General features: G+C 51.0%; 1 protein-coding gene across 3 annotated transcripts in view; it reads left to right on the top strand.

The window, feature by feature from the left end:
• The window catches only part of IGDCC4 (immunoglobulin superfamily DCC subclass member 4), an 87,161-nt gene that overhangs the window by 54,850 nt on the left and 17,433 nt on the right, over positions 1-14,878 (top strand). For all 3 annotated transcript variants that reach the window (XM_027879216.1, XM_027879215.1, XM_027879217.1), the window contains exons 5-12: positions 2,478-2,612; positions 4,844-4,999; positions 5,562-5,972; positions 6,652-6,816; positions 7,761-7,898; positions 9,343-9,513; positions 10,072-10,305; positions 14,735-14,842. In XM_027879216.1, coding sequence (XP_027735017.1) covers positions 2,478-2,612; positions 4,844-4,999; positions 5,562-5,972; positions 6,652-6,816; positions 7,761-7,898; positions 9,343-9,513; positions 10,072-10,305; positions 14,735-14,842 — 1,518 coding nt within the window. The remainder of the gene's footprint in view (positions 1-2,477; positions 2,613-4,843; positions 5,000-5,561; positions 5,973-6,651; positions 6,817-7,760; positions 7,899-9,342; positions 9,514-10,071; positions 10,306-14,734; positions 14,843-14,878) is intronic.

The raw sequence follows: 14,878 nt of genomic DNA, 5'->3' as shown, positions 1-14,878 counted from the left end.
GGCAGGGAATATATTGCCATCTGGCTGGTGTTATTTTTTCACTCTAGATTTATTTTTTCCCCCCAGCACTGCAGAAAAAGGCAGCTTTGTGCACACAGACGTGTTTCAGCCATGTCCTGCCCAGCAGGTCCACGGCAGCCGCTGGTGTTGGGTGAAGAATCTCACTCCCACGGTAGGCTGGAAGTCCTACCATGTATATTCCTGCTTCCAGGATGTGGGTTGTTGGCTGCTGCCCTGCTTGTTTTCATCAAAAGCTGCCGTGGCTCTGCAGTCTGATGCAGGACTAGTGATTCCTTGTGGATTTTAGTGCTTTGTTGAAAGCTGCTGGTGCAGAGAGCCTTGCATTTCCCTGATCCTTCAGCTTGGCTCCCTGGTGTGGAAGCTCTCGTGCCTGTTTTTGTATTAAGCCCTATTTTCTGTCTCAGTAGTCCTCAGGCCCAGCCTTGGCACCACAGCGCCCAGGACTTCGATCTGTTTATCAGTGAGACCTCAGAATCCTTCTGTGATGTGTTTCCTTCTTGTCCCTGTGCTGTCCCCCACGTTGTCCTGCTGCATCTGGGAGTGATGGCTGCGAGGCTGCAAGTGTCCAAAGTGTCCATGGACAGAACGGTGGGAGCAGGTAACAACGTGGTGGAGCAAAGCCCTGGCCAGCCCAGGAGACTGTGTGTGCCTGCCCACCCCAGCCCCTCTGTGCAGGGTGCTTGTTCCACTGGAGGGAGGACAACTGGCCTGGCTCTTCCTCCGTGCCCCAGCACAGCTCTATTGCTGGTGTTTGCCCAGAGCTGGTGTCGCAGGTCAGTGTGGTCCGGCCACTGCCCCAGGTCAGGACCCAGGGGTGCTCCTTGGTCTCTGCTTCCATCTGCTGGACAAGCACTGGCTCCTGCTCGCTCCGGTCTCCCTTGGTGCCTCAGGGATTCTGCTGCTCCTTTTGGCTGTGCTCACGTAATCCTGGGGATGGAAATCCCTTTCACGCACGTACGGACTGGGAGAACATTTCAGCGTTGAACCAATTCTTTGGCAAGACTGCCCTGCTCGGAGTGAGTGGCGGTGAGCCTGGGGATGGGCTGAGCACAGCGCATTCAGTGCAGCCCTTTGTGGCCTCCTGCCATGCAGGCAGCTCTGCCTGCTGAGGCCAAAGCCCCTCTGGTTTATATCCACAAGGAATTAAAAGATGAGTTGTTTGGATGCTGCCTGAGTGGCCAGGGAGGGTCAGGCCGGAGGTCCAGCAGTGCCGTCTCCAGAAGTGACCACAGCAGGTGCTGGAGTTCAGCATGAAAAAAAACTTGGGCAGAGAGGACATGGTGTTTTCCTTGGACATCTCCCTCAGCATCTGACAGTCAGGATCCCTGTCAGACAAAGTATCCCAGTCAGGAACATTTTGGACTGGGGACTGCAGTGAGACCATATTTAACAGTTGCAATAAATGTGTCTGTCGTGAACTTGTCTGAACTTCCTGGTTTTTGAACCCTGGAGCATCCTGAGAGTTTGTACTGTGCAGAAAGGTCCTGCTTTTGTTTGTTTGAGACCTGCTGCCAACAACTTTCTCTGCAGGCCTAAGAGTCCCTGGTGCTACGTGACTCCTCTGCATTTACTTCTTCCTTCAACAACAAAAGTGTCCCTCAGAGTTAGAGGTATTTGAGGGAGCTGGAAGAACAGGGCTGCTACTGTTGAGGGTCATGAACAGTCTGGTCTGCTCAGGAGTGCTCCGGTTGTTTTCATCTGACAACAGAAATTTGGCTGCTGCAAAGGCATTTCCTTAACCTTCCCTTAACCTCTGCTCAGCAGTGGGCAGACGCAGGCAGAAGGTTCATTTCAAGCAGAATATCCCCATCCCATTCTCAAGACATTGTGCAATGCAGCCTGGAGACCTTCCTGTAAACCTTGCTTGATTTAAGTGCTGGCTGTAGGTCTGTGCACGTACAAGCTGCTCAGGGTTCTCTCCTTCCAGATGTGTGATGGCTGATCAATCTTTGTGCCGTCAGGTGAAGGCCGGGACACAGCCCTGACCTCTCCTTGCTGCAGTTTACATCCAACATCTGGCTGTTAGGATTTCTTTAACCAAGTTACTGGATTTTTCCCAAGTTTTTCCAATGCCTTGGCAAGTGTTGGTGTTGCCCTGAGGACAGCAGCGTGTTGGTTTTTTTTTTGTCTAGTGAACAAACATCCACGTGGCAACAGTTCATGAAGGTGCTGGGTTGAAACTACTAATTTTCCATGGGAAGTCCTGATATTAATTTTTACTGAGGCCAGCACGATTAGAGTAAATCTGCAGGGCAGATTGTTCATTTCTTTAGTAAAAATATCGTAGCCATGTAAAAGCAAGACCTGCTTTTCTCCTCCAGGTGGGCATGAGCCGCTTCCCCACGTGAGACAGCCCGGGGAAGCACGGCCAGGGAGCCTGGGCTCTACCTTCTCTGTTTCTCTAGGGGACTTCACAACTTGGAAGGACAGACTTTTCCTTTTGTTTTTGCCATTAGGTTCCCAGCCAGCGGGAGGAGACGTCACCATCGTGGCCGCTCCGGAGAACACCACGGTGGTGGCCGGGGAGAGCGTGGTGATGGAGTGCATGGCGGCTGCTGATCCCACCCCTTTTGTCTCCTGGATACGACAGGGTGAGTACGAGGGACAGGGTTGAGTTTGTGTTGTCAAGAGGGACCTGTGGTTGCTTTATTTTAAAAATCTATCAACAGGTGGAAGAATCTGTGGGACGGGAAGGGTGCTCCCTACGTCGGTGCCTAATGATGTAGGTGTAGGGTGTCCTTGCTCAAGTGGAATCATTAATTAAATCTTGAAGGTTACAGAGCACACCGTTCAATTTATAGTTGTTTGACCTGTGAAATACATGATGTCCTAGTTCCTGGATGCCTTTGGATCTAAATTAGCCTTGCTCATTGTATGGACTGGGGCAGTGAAGATCATGAAGATGGGGTCAGGTGAATGTCGCTCCTCCAGGGACTCGGAGGTTACTGGGGATGCTGCAGAATGTGCCGTTGCACTGGAGAAATAACTTGTATTACCTTGCAGCATTATAAGACTTGATAAGATCTGTTAATGCCTGGAGGGACTGGGACACTGTTGCAGGGAGGTTTTTGTTGAGTGGAAGGATCGAGGAGCTGCTTAGGTCTCGTCAGAGGTGTACGAGTGAGCTGGGATGGCAGATGTTACCCAGGGCTGATAGCCAGAGTCACGAGGAGGATGCCAGTGTCACTTCACTGAGAGTCACGTCCATCAGATGTGTTTCAGAGGCTCTGACTGAAGACATTTCTCAGCTCAGAGGTTGATTCTCTCCCAGAAAAGGCTCTCAGTCATTTTCATAAATCTGGGTCACAATTAAAGACTCCTCTCCCCTGTAACCATTTATCGTGGTTGGGTTTCAGCCCAGATTTGTCCACAGGCAGTGATTTTAGCATATAAAAATATTTCCTCTTCCCTACAAAAAAAGGAGCAAAAAAACCTTAGAGGATACAACTTTGGAAATCAAATCAGCAAGGATTAAATGTTCTGGCAGAAATATTCCTGGTTTATCCTGTGCACTTCACAATTACAAATGCTCAGCATTCCCATGCTGATCACTTATTCACTCCTTTACTGAGAGCTGCTGATGCCCATAGCAGAGTAGATATTATTAGAGTTAATTATCATTGTGAAAGTTTTTTGGAAGGAGGGAAGACAAGTGGGAAGGGGGGAAAGGTTGGTGTACCAGTTCTTTCCATGCTTTATTTCAAGTGTTTGCTTGGTCCCAATCTGCCTCCTGGTGTGGACTCTTCAATTAAAAAAGATGGATTAACAGTGCTAGTCATTCTGTGTTATACAAGCATGTTTCTTTCCAAGCCTTCATTAAGGAGCAGGCTGGGTTACTGGACCATTAGTCATGCAGGGAACACCAAGGATGTACCTTCAGCTTGCCAGTTTGGCTCTTGCCAGCCTTGGTGGTGTCAGTTAATTGCTACCATCTGGAGTCAGGTTTTCCAACCGCTCCAGTGCAACCGGGGTGTGCAGATTGTCTCCTCCTGAGCGTGCAGCCACTGAACTGTGAGGCCGTGTGAAGCCCCCCAAAATGGAGGGAGGGGGCAGAGGGTCTGCTCTCAGCCACATTCCCTGCTGATGGTGCTAAGCTGGTGCAGCTGCTCGCGGTGGAGGTGGGGAGTTTTTGCTTCTGTGTGAGATCCAGGCTCAGCTGAAGCTGGGAGAGGTACAGGCAGGCAGTGCTGAGGTTGTGCTGCTGCAGGTGGAGAAGAACAAGGTCTGGTGATTGCACAGGTACTGCACAAATTGGCAGGTTTTCCCAGGCTGCCCACCTGTGCCAGCCCTCCCATCCAGGCCTCTCCTCAGCTTGTCCCCAGCTCTGGGCTTTGTCTCCCACACTCGTTCAGTAAATCTGGGTTCCCATCCAGGATGCAGAGGAGGGAGGAACCCCTGAGTTGTCAGTGACTCAGCACTCTTGCTGACACTGCATTAATGAGTGAGGGGAGGTGTGTGTGTTTGTGATGGGGGTCAGCAAGGCAGATCCAGCAGCTTTTCCAAATCAGGTGTTAGCATGGCCTTCCCTTGAATGTACTGTTCCTGGGGCTCTCACTGCAGGCACACCCAAGGCATCAGAGACTATTCTGATCCAAAACAGAACTTCTTCAGCTATTACAGGCTAAACTACACCTTGTGTCAGTGTTGGCTTGAGCTGTCTGTCAAGCACTGAGGCGTGTCCCAGCAGGAACCCTCCTCTGGGCTGGGGTTTGGGATTTGGGGGTCTCTCCGCTCCCCAGATGCGATCCTAGCGTTGTTTACAAGCCCTCACAAAGGGCAGCCTGGGGCTCCCTCCCACGTTTGTGCACGTTTCTTCCTGCAGATGGAAAGCCCATTTCCACGGATGTGATTGTGCTGGGCAGGACCAATCTCCTCATTCCCTCCAGCCAGCCCCATCACTCTGGGGTGTACGTCTGCCGGGCCAACAAACCCCAAACCAGGCAGTTCGTTACCGCCGCCGCCGAGCTCCGGGTCCTGGGTGAGTAGAGAGCAGGGAAACACTCCAGGTAGAAATGCTGACCAGGTAGAAATGCTGACCAGGTAGAAATGCTGACCAGGTAGCTTTGGATTGTGTGGACCAACACCCAGGAGATCCTCAAGGAACTATGTCTGTGGCCTGTGCTGGGTAAGGTGGGAGCCAGGTTAGAGCCAGGAGGCCCTGGGTTGGGATAGCTCTCAGTGGGAGTGTCACCTCTTTAATTTGGGGTTTAGTTCCCTCTATTTACTGAACCGTTTTATGCCTCATTCTGGTTCTCCAGGGTTCTCCCATGGAAATCTCTATCAGCAATTAACTTCCAGTATCGTGGAAGCCAGCAGGGAGAACAGCCTAGGATCAGGGAACGCAGCACATGATTGATACAGAATTTATTTTTCCTTTTGGACAGAGTCTAAATTAAGCCTCTAGAGTCTGCCTGGCAAATCCTATCTTGTAAGCAAAGCTGCTACTGAATAAAACATAGCACCGAGTGGGGAGGAGAAGGGATTTGCTCTGCTATCTTTTCCTCCTCCTTCCCGCATTAATTTGCCCTCTCTCCTCCCAGCTACTCCCAGCATCTCCCAGGCTCCCGAAACCATCTCCCGCACCCGAGCCAGCACGGCCAGGTTCGTGTGCAAGGCGGAGGGGGAGCCAGCCCCCACCATCCACTGGCTGAAGAACGGGGAGCCCATCCTGTCCAACGGGCGCGTGAAGGTGCAGAGCAGCGGCAGCCTCGTCATCAACCAGATCGGCCTGGAGGACGCCGGCTACTACCAGTGCGTGGCTGAGAACAGCCTGGGCACGGCCTGCGCCACGGCCAAGCTCTCGGTGATCGTGAGGGAGGGTTTGCCCAGCGCTCCCAAGAAGGTGTCGGCCGTGTCCCTCTCCAGCACCACGGTCCTCGTGTCCTGGGAGCGCCCGGAGCACAACAGCGAGCAGATCATCGGCTTCTCCCTGCACTACCAGCGGGCCGTGGGTGGGTGTCACTGCCTGTGACCTCGTTACAAGGCACGAGGCACGGGTTGAGTTTCCTTCCCGGCAATTCCAGTTGGTTTAGCTCTTTTCACTGCAGGTAGAGGAGTTTTGGAGTCAGCACCGGCCTGTGGCAGTGCCTGCGGATTAGCCGACATATTCTAACTTGTTGAATGGCAGTAACATGTCCACAAAGCTGAGTTGTCTGGATTCTAGTGGGACCAGGCACTGATTTTATACACATTGATTTTATATGCAAAGGGTGTGATTGCTAATGGAGATATTAACCAGCTACACTGTGTACAAAGGCAGTCGCTAAATTATTCACACCCAGAATCTGAAGTGAGGTACTTGGGTCTCTTGGGGTCTGTCTTCCCAAACAGCCAGCAAGCCAATACTCTTGCTGAACTGCTGCCAGAGCTCCTCTGGAAATTAAAACTAGTATCTGCAGCTGCCTCAGCATGGAGCTCGAGTCAGAATGGAGGTGTTAACATTGAGGCATTGGATGTTTCTGCTCAAAGGACTCATATAAGAGGTGGGGCTTGTGCAGGTGCTGGGGGAATTGGAGAATACATTGATTTTTAAAGTGGATTTACACTGTGGGCCTTGTGAGTTAAGTGATTGTTTTGTAGGAGTGTCTTGGCAGTTCACTGACCTGCTGATCAGTGTTTCCTTGGCTCCAGGAACAGATAACGTGGAATACCAGTTTGCTGTCAATAATGACACCACTGAGCTGCAAGTCAAGGACCTGGAACCCAATACCAACTATGTGTTCTACGTGGTGGCGTATTCCCAGCTCGGAGCCAGCCGGACATCCTCTTCCATCATTGTCCAGACCCTGGAGGACGGTGCGTTGAGTTAGATGGGCGGTGGTGCCTCAAAAATATTCCTGGCAGGAGCAGCTCCTAGAAACCCAAACCTGCACCTTGGTCTGATCGTCACTTGGGTGATTAAGGGCATGAAAATGACCTGGCTGACAACACTGGGGCCCACAGGAATCCTTTGGCAACTGCAGTCAGCTCCTCAAGGCTTTCACCCAGCTCACATGATATTGCTCCAGGCTTGACTCCGGGCCAGACTTGATTTCAACTCAGAAGAAACATCTATTGCAATGTGTAGGGGTGGGAGCAGCCTTGAGGTCAGATGCCTTAAAAGCTAGTAGTTTGTGTTGATTTTGCCATTTATCACATAGCAGTAGAGGCAGAGTGCCAGGAGGACATGCACAGCTTTCCACAGGCTGCAGGACAGGCAAACAGTGATGATTTTGGCAGACCTCATGTGCTTTATGTGCTTTTAATGCTCCCAACAGTGACCTGCGTGGTCCCCTGTGTGTGTGTGTGTGTGTGTGTCTGAAGCCTGAAGGGCTGAGTTGAAAGCAGGAAAGCTGCCTGCAGCCAGAGCTGTTGTTCTTGAGGGAATGAGGATTCCCAGGCTGCAGATTGGATCTGTGAGCCATTTCCTTCAGTGTCTCCTTCGTGCTCCACATGCAGCACGGGCCGAGAGCTGGTGTGTGCCAGCCTGCCCAGTCTGCAGTTCCCAGGGCCCCTGGGAGCAGTGTGGCTGGGCAGGCTCTGCTCAGCCTGGAAGTGGAGCAGCCCACCATCTCCCCTCCCCAGACACCCCTCTGATGCTCCCAGGGGTGTTGGTTTCCCCCAGGACAGACACCGTGTCACCAGTGGCTGTGGCAGGGCCAAGACCAGGTAGTGTCCTCCAGCCAACTCATTGTGCTGGCAGAGATGTGTTGAGGTCTTGCTCTGCTCTTTGCTGACTTCTCGTGGTTGATTCCACCCAGTTCCCAGTGCTGCCCCTCAGCTGTCCCTGTCCAGCATGACCCCTGGTGACATCCGTGTGACGTGGCTGCCCCTTCCTCCAGAGCTGAGCAACGGCAAGATAACCAAGTACAAGATCGACTACTGCACCCTCAAGGAAGGTGAGGGGAGCTCCATCTGGGGGGTTGAATCCTCTGCTCCAGGGGTGTTAACAGCGTGTCATGGGGAGGGGAGGAGGTGCAAGGCTGGAAATGGGGGACCCCTTTTACCCCAGGCGGAGCAGCTCTCATGAAGCCTGGCCCTGCTGGTCATGGCAATGCCCGGTGCTGCTTCACACGACTTCAGGATGCCCTTTCCTGTGACTGTGGAGGAGCTGTGTCCCCAGGGGAATGGCCTGACCCATGTTTGTGCTGCCCCAGGAATGTCTGCATAGGCAACCTCTCACTGCCATCTGAACTGTGTGTATTTTGGGGGGAAGAGCTTTGTGCTGGTTGGGGATGAGGGGTAAATGCTTTCAGTTTCTTTAAAATGGAGTTTAATCAAAGTGATCCTTGTGGAAAAAAAACCCCAACAAGTAATCCTGTCCAAGCTGTGTTGCTCTATTGCTGAGTGTTTTCCAGTTTTATTTACGCTGTCAGACACTCTAAGCAACGTTCAGCAGGGATGGTAACATTTACCTACACTGGATGTGGCTGGTCCAATTCCATGTGTGCTTGCTTTGCAAATCCTTCTGGGTATTTGCTCTTAAAACCGTCAAAGCTCTGCAGCTTCTCACTTCCCAGGGTCATGATTCTTCCTGAGAGAAGGATGGGGGGAGTGTGAGGTGCTGGACATGTTCCCATGTATTTGAACTGAATTAGTAGTCTGTGCAGTGATTCCTGGCTCTTGTTCTTTGCCTTGAGCCTGCACATGGCTCTGTGGCGTCGTAAAACCCTGGAAACACTTGCAATCCTGGGATCACACTCAGCAATACTCTGTTACATAGCAGGGACAGCGCTCTCGGCTGAGTTAATGCCCAGGGAAGCTGAAATTAAGACCTCTGCATTCTCCAAACAGGCAACATGAATCTTCAGCAAGACCAGTTAGTTGTTACAGTGAAAATCCCAGGCCATTCTCAGCTTAAATTTCCTGTTATCCCCCTTCTGAACTTGGGTGGGCTGAAGAGGCAGTGATGAAACCTCCGCCTGGCTCGGGTGAAGGTGTGAATTTTGCAGAAAGCAGGGCTGCTGGACAGTTCTGGTTCAAATTAAGGTGAGGATTTAAATACAGCAGGGAGGAGCACTGGAACATACCATCAGCTCCCATCAGCTGTGCTCGCGTTCCACCGTCACGTCAGCAGCAGGGTTTCTGACAGCTCCCTCCAGGCAGGCTCCGTGTGCTGAGGGCAACCTGCAGTTTGGAATGTGATGAAGGGAGTTGTCAGTCAGGATATCAGCTCTGCCCAGCCTTCAGTTCTGGTTTTTCTCGGTGGCGTGAGATTGCGCTGGGCCAAGCCAAGCCGGCCCAGGGCGTTCAGGCCGCGTGGGGCAGCGAGGCTTGTGGCTGCTCAGCTGTGTTTGGGCTGGGAGATGCCTGTTTTCAGCGGTGTCCCCTTGGTTCCAGCAGATCAGGTCACCTCCATCGAAGTGGGCGGAAACGAGACCCAGATCACGCTCTACTCGCTCCATCCCAACAAAGTGTACAAAGTGCGGATCGCAGCCAGCACCGGTGTGGGGTACGGGGCTCCCTCCGAGTGGACCCAGCACCGGACTCCTGACAGGGACAACCAGACACACGGTAGGAGCCTGGGAATGCCTGGGATTTGGAGCAGGGAGTGGAGAACTTGAGGCATTTTCAGAGATTCTTGCTTTGCTTTGGGAATTACAAGCACTGGTTTTGGTTAGACCGAAGTGCTGACCTTTCTCTCGCTGCTCAGCAGCCCCTGCACATCTCCCTGCTTGCCTGGGCAGTGAGTCTGTCCTCCCTCCATGTGCAGCTGGGAAAGTTCTTAAAAAAGAAACAAACAAACAAAACCCCAGACCCCAACGTTATGACATTTGGGAGGGAATAGACAATTCTGCCAGGCAGAGCTGAGCCCACACCAGACTCCAGCAGTGGTTAAAGACAGGAATATCTCAGAATACATTGAGAAACCCCATAGTGGCTTTGTGACATTGTTGTATGACCCAGCTGGGAATGTAACTCTCCCACTCTCCACTGTCAGGCAGCAGAGACATCCCACTCAGCACAGCCTTTCCTCACATCCCTCCCTCACTACTGAGGACAGGGAGGATTCAGTAGAGCAGGGAAATGGCGACAAGTGGCTGAACATTTTTCTCCTGTTCTTTCTTTCAGTTCCATTTGCCCCAACGGAATTAAAAGTCCGAGCGAAGATGGAGTCTCTCCTGATAACGTGGCAGCCCCCAGCCAACCATGCCCAGATATCTGGCTACAAGCTCTACTACCGAGAGGTGGGCCCGGAGGAGTCCAGCAATGAGAGCCCCTTGGATGGTGCTGAAGATGAGAGCTGGGACGTGGGACCCATAAAACTCAAGAAGAAAGTGAAGCAGTACGAGCTGACCCGACTGGGTGAGCTGGGTGCATCTTCCTAGCAGTTGGTGTGGAGAGCCAGGGCCCATCTCTTGCACTTTGCAGCATCCCAGGGTGCTCCCAGGAGGCTCAGTTGTTTGCTTTGGGCTGTTTTAAGAGCACTCAAAATCCTTCCTGGAGTGGGGCTCTTGGGGCTTATTCTGAGCAGAGTTTAGGCCATGGAAATTTCTGATGCCAGTGTAGCAGGGATTGTATTTTTAACCAAGGGTTACCAATATACTTAGTATATGCTAATAAGTGGTTCTTAATCAATTAGTTTTTTTAATGTGTCACTGTAAAGAGTGCCAAGATTGAAACCCCCAGTCAGGACAATGATCTCTCCTTCCCTGTGTGTTTCTAAGGAGCTCCATAATTGCATCCTGTTTGAAATCTCTCTGTCTTACAATGCAGAGATGGGATAATTCACAGCATGCTAATTTTGGGCCAGTATTCTCCTGCACCTCCCCCATAAGGGAAAAGAGGTGTAAGAGTGAGTGTCCATGGCTGGAGAACATCTGCACAGCAGTCAGATCTGCCTGCCTGGCTCACTGTGCTCCATGTTTCCCACAAGGAGTTATGTCCCTAACATGTGATTGTGTTAATTAATTGATTTGCCCGTTGATAGAGGATGGAGAGAGAGAGGGGAAAGTTATACAAAATGAAAGTGGAGTTGTTCTGTCCCCCACTTCATGCCTCTGCCCAGCGAGCCGAGCCCGCAGGGTGCGCGTGCGTTGTGCCGGTTCCTCTTACACATGTAGCGTATTTACTACGCACGGTGGAAAGGCCAGGCTGCAGCGCCTGGAAGGGCTGGCTGTGCCATCACTAAGTGGGTTCCCAGCTCTGCCACTGAGAGAGTGTTAACAGCGATGAGCTTCTCCGACGAACTTTGGTCTGTAATTATTGCGCTGGGGAAACCACATGCGAACATCATCCCGCGCTGCTCCAACCGCTGGCAAGGCCGTCAGCCGAGGGGCTCGGGGCGGGCTGAATTGGTTCCAAATGCTCTGGCACGGTGATGCTGAGAGGGCTGCTTGTTCCCCTGTAATTACTTCCTTAAATTTGGGCATCCGTCGAGCCCTAATGGTTTCCTTATGACCTGGCGGTTGTGTGCCGGCTATTGCTGCGTCAGGAACCGAGTCTCGGGTTTCTCCCAGCCGTGGATGTTCCCTTTTCTCCCCCTGTGCTGTTGAATGATGTGCTCCTGCACGCGCCCAATAAAGGAAGGGTCAGGAATCTGGCTGTGCCGAGGAAGGCAGGGGGTCTGGACATGAAACAAGGGGGAGGAGTGGTTGGGATTCAGAAGGGTTTAGTTTTATGGTGCAGAGCTACCCTGTGCAGGTACTTAGGTCTGTATCTTATAGGCAGAGCTGGGATTGGTCTCAGGAAGGGCTGGCAGCCTTAATGTGATCTGCATGTGGGCTGATGGGGAATCAGCTGGGGGGATTTCCCAGCTCATGGATGTCTGCCAGGGAAGCACAGCACTGGAAACCTCTCCTGTGAGTCCCCTGTAAAAACAAAGAAAACACCCAGCACTGTCTTGGGAGTACTTACAACAGTCATCAAGTCCAACTGCTTGACTGCTGACCAAAAGTTAAAGCAGATTCTGTCCAAATACCTTTTAAACACTGACAGGCTTGGGGCATCGATCACCTCTCTAGGAAGCCTGTTCCAGTGTTAGAAATGGTGTCTGGAAATCCCAGGCTGGACACTGGGAACGTCAGGCTGTGGCTCAGACATGGTCACAGAGCATGTCAGTGCAGACAAGGTCCTGCACAGTCCCTGCATGTCCCTTGACTGAAGGCAACACTCTGCACCTTCTCTTGTCTTGGTTTGAGGTGTGGCCTGAAGGACAAAACTCCTCTCCCACTCCTTGCTCCTACATAGCTCCTGGTTGTCCTTGGTTTTGTTTTTTTTTTTTCCAGGAGCACAGCAGGGCAAGAAAGGAAGCAGTTTGTGAGGTAAACACTTTGAAAGGAGCACTTTGTGCCCTTCAAGGCACACCCCAGGCAGAGGTGGATGGGGGTGCAGAAACAGCTTTGGCCAGAGCCTCTGGAGAGCAGTTGCTGTGACTCCCATCTCATGCCAATCTCTGGAGCAAACTGTGTCTCCTTAGAGTGGTATCACTGATGTCACCCCTTGTGTCTTGTCACAGAGGTGTGGGTGCTGAAGTCCTGGTGAGAGATGGGCAGCTATTCAAGGGCACAGCAATTTCATGAGCCCACAAAACCAAAAGGAAGCTGTCCTGAACCACCCAGGTGGGCTTTTCCCTGAGGAATTCTTACCGATTTCCATCTTACTCTCTGTACTGGTGTACAACTACCAGGGCCATAATTTATTCAAAAAATAAATGGTGAGGATCTGATCCTGTCTTCCACGTTCCCATGAAGGAAGATTGCATTTCTCTGGGAGTCTGGAAGTTAGGGTATTTTCCCACTTAAAGGCAAGTATTGCTGGCACCTGGCCAATATGAGCACCTTGAAACGCTGAGTGAAGCAACATATTTAGCATATTGGATATATTATGCAGTCATTCAGATTAGTGATTTGAAATGATCTGGACTAGATTATTCTGCTTATATTTAATGTATGATGGAATGCAGTGAAATACATCTGTTTTCATGCTGCCTACCAGCTTCTTGACAGCTTGACAGAGCTTTATGTCTGTCTGTTCTAAGAGCTCGAACATCTGGGCCTGTGTATAAAAACTGAAGGCAAACCTCTGACTGAGAAATCCAAAATACCCCTGTTTTCAGGGTGTGAGGTGCTCGATCTTGGAGTTGAGCTCCCCTGGCTTCATGTGTGAGTGGCTGCTGTGCTCATCCTGCCCAGGGATGGAGATGGAGGACTCATCCTTTCCTTCACTTCATTCCCCAACAGGAGCTTCCCACAGCTGCATCACATCTGTGAGCTCTTGCTCATCCTTTGGATCACATCATCCACAAAGAGCTCGTGTCCTAGCAAAGCCCAGCCAAAGGCTGGGGCAGGAGGAGGAGTGTCTGGGCTGGTGAGAGAACGGGCTGTGGGGCTCTTTGTTCCAGCCCTTTGGAAGTTGAGTGCCCTTTGGTCTCATCCCCCTTGTGTGGGTTTGAAACATTTTTTTCTGTGGCTGGAGAGTGTGGAAATGCAGATCAGGCTGTCTTGGAGGCAGACAAAACTCTGTTTGCTTTTGGGATTCTTAAGGGAAGAAAAATGTGGCTGAGCTGTTTTTATATTCTGAGCGCGAACGTGTGTTGTGGAGCAGAGAAAGCCTTTGGTAATTGGTACCATCAGCCTCTGGGAGCGTAATCAGGGCAGTAATAATAAAATTGGCATCAGTAAGAAAGGTTTTATTCTGCTTACGTTGTCTGGCAAAGAGAGCAGTGATCTATGAGGGCAGGGAATGAAGAGGCATGTCCCAAATTAACAAACTTCATCACTGCGCTGCAGCCAAGGCAACCAAAGGCGGTGTGGACGGTTCTGGCTGGGCTCCTGAAGGGGTGGCTGCTGCAGAGAGTGTCTTCTTTGAGAACTTTGTATCTCCCAAGTTGTTTCCTTGATTAAACATCTTCATTAAAAAAAATCCTCAGATGTTCCAGCAGAAGGGTATTTCGGCTGATGAAAGGCTGGAGGAAAAAGAAGTGAATTTTGGACCTCACTGCTGGGACACAGAGCATCCTGTCCAGCAGCTCAGTTTGGGTCCAAGTGTGAGATTCCCCACACTTCAGGGTTCTCTGATAGGAAGAGTGTGTAATGAGGCCCCTCAGGTTTCTAGTGTGGGTTTTCTGTGCACTGTTGCTTTTCTAATTGCAAATCAAGAAACTGCTGTGGAGTCAAAATAGTCACAATACAACAAAAAGCTGCCAGTGACTTAACAGGGCATGTGAGGACTTGCTGGGAGGAAGATCCTCACAGCAGTGAGTAAATCAGAAGGGACTTTGGAAACGGGAGGTGCATTTGGGAGAGAACATCCTCACCCCTCAAGAATAAGCAGTGCAGTGAAGTCTCTTCCATGGGGGAGAGAGGAGTCACTGTGCAGGTTTCTTTAGTAGTTTGCAAGGGAGAAAGACCAGGAGATCTTGAGAGGATGTGCTACAAACCAGGACACTGGTTAACCTTTGGGGACTGGGGCAAGTCTGATTATTCTGATGATAATTCCTATAAAAAGTTAAGGAGAGAACTAGAGAGCAGCTGTGCTGATACCAGCACCAGCTGTGAGACAGTGTTTGCATGTGGGAAGCCTGTAAGTGGAAGGGGGACTCCCTGCTGTAATTTAGGTATTAGGTGATGTTTATTTAGGTATTAGGTAATAAAAACATATTTATTGTGTTCAGGCTACTTTCTTGGATGGTGAGAAAAGCTGGCAGGATGAAGGAAAACACATCTAACTGGGGAGGGTTGGTGACAAAAATAACCCCAGACAAACCCTGATTGACTTTTTTTTTTTTCCCCAGCTCCTGGGAAACTCTACGAGGTGAAGCTGGTGGCATTCAACAAGCACGAGGATGGTTATGCAGCTGTTTGGAAGGGCAAAACAGAGAAGGCACCAGCGACAGCAGTAGGTGAGCAATCCTCTTGGTTGTCTTTCCCCTCTGCCT

This window comes from Empidonax traillii, unplaced genomic scaffold, assembly GCF_003031625.1.
Source record: "Empidonax traillii isolate 1590-97213 ecotype Southwest subspecies unplaced genomic scaffold, ASM303162v1 scaffold52:size1600334, whole genome shotgun sequence".
Lineage (NCBI taxonomy): Eukaryota > Metazoa > Chordata > Aves > Passeriformes > Tyrannidae > Empidonax > Empidonax traillii.
The sequence above is the reverse complement of the archived record's forward strand: the minus strand, read 5'-3'. Positions and strand labels throughout refer to the sequence as shown.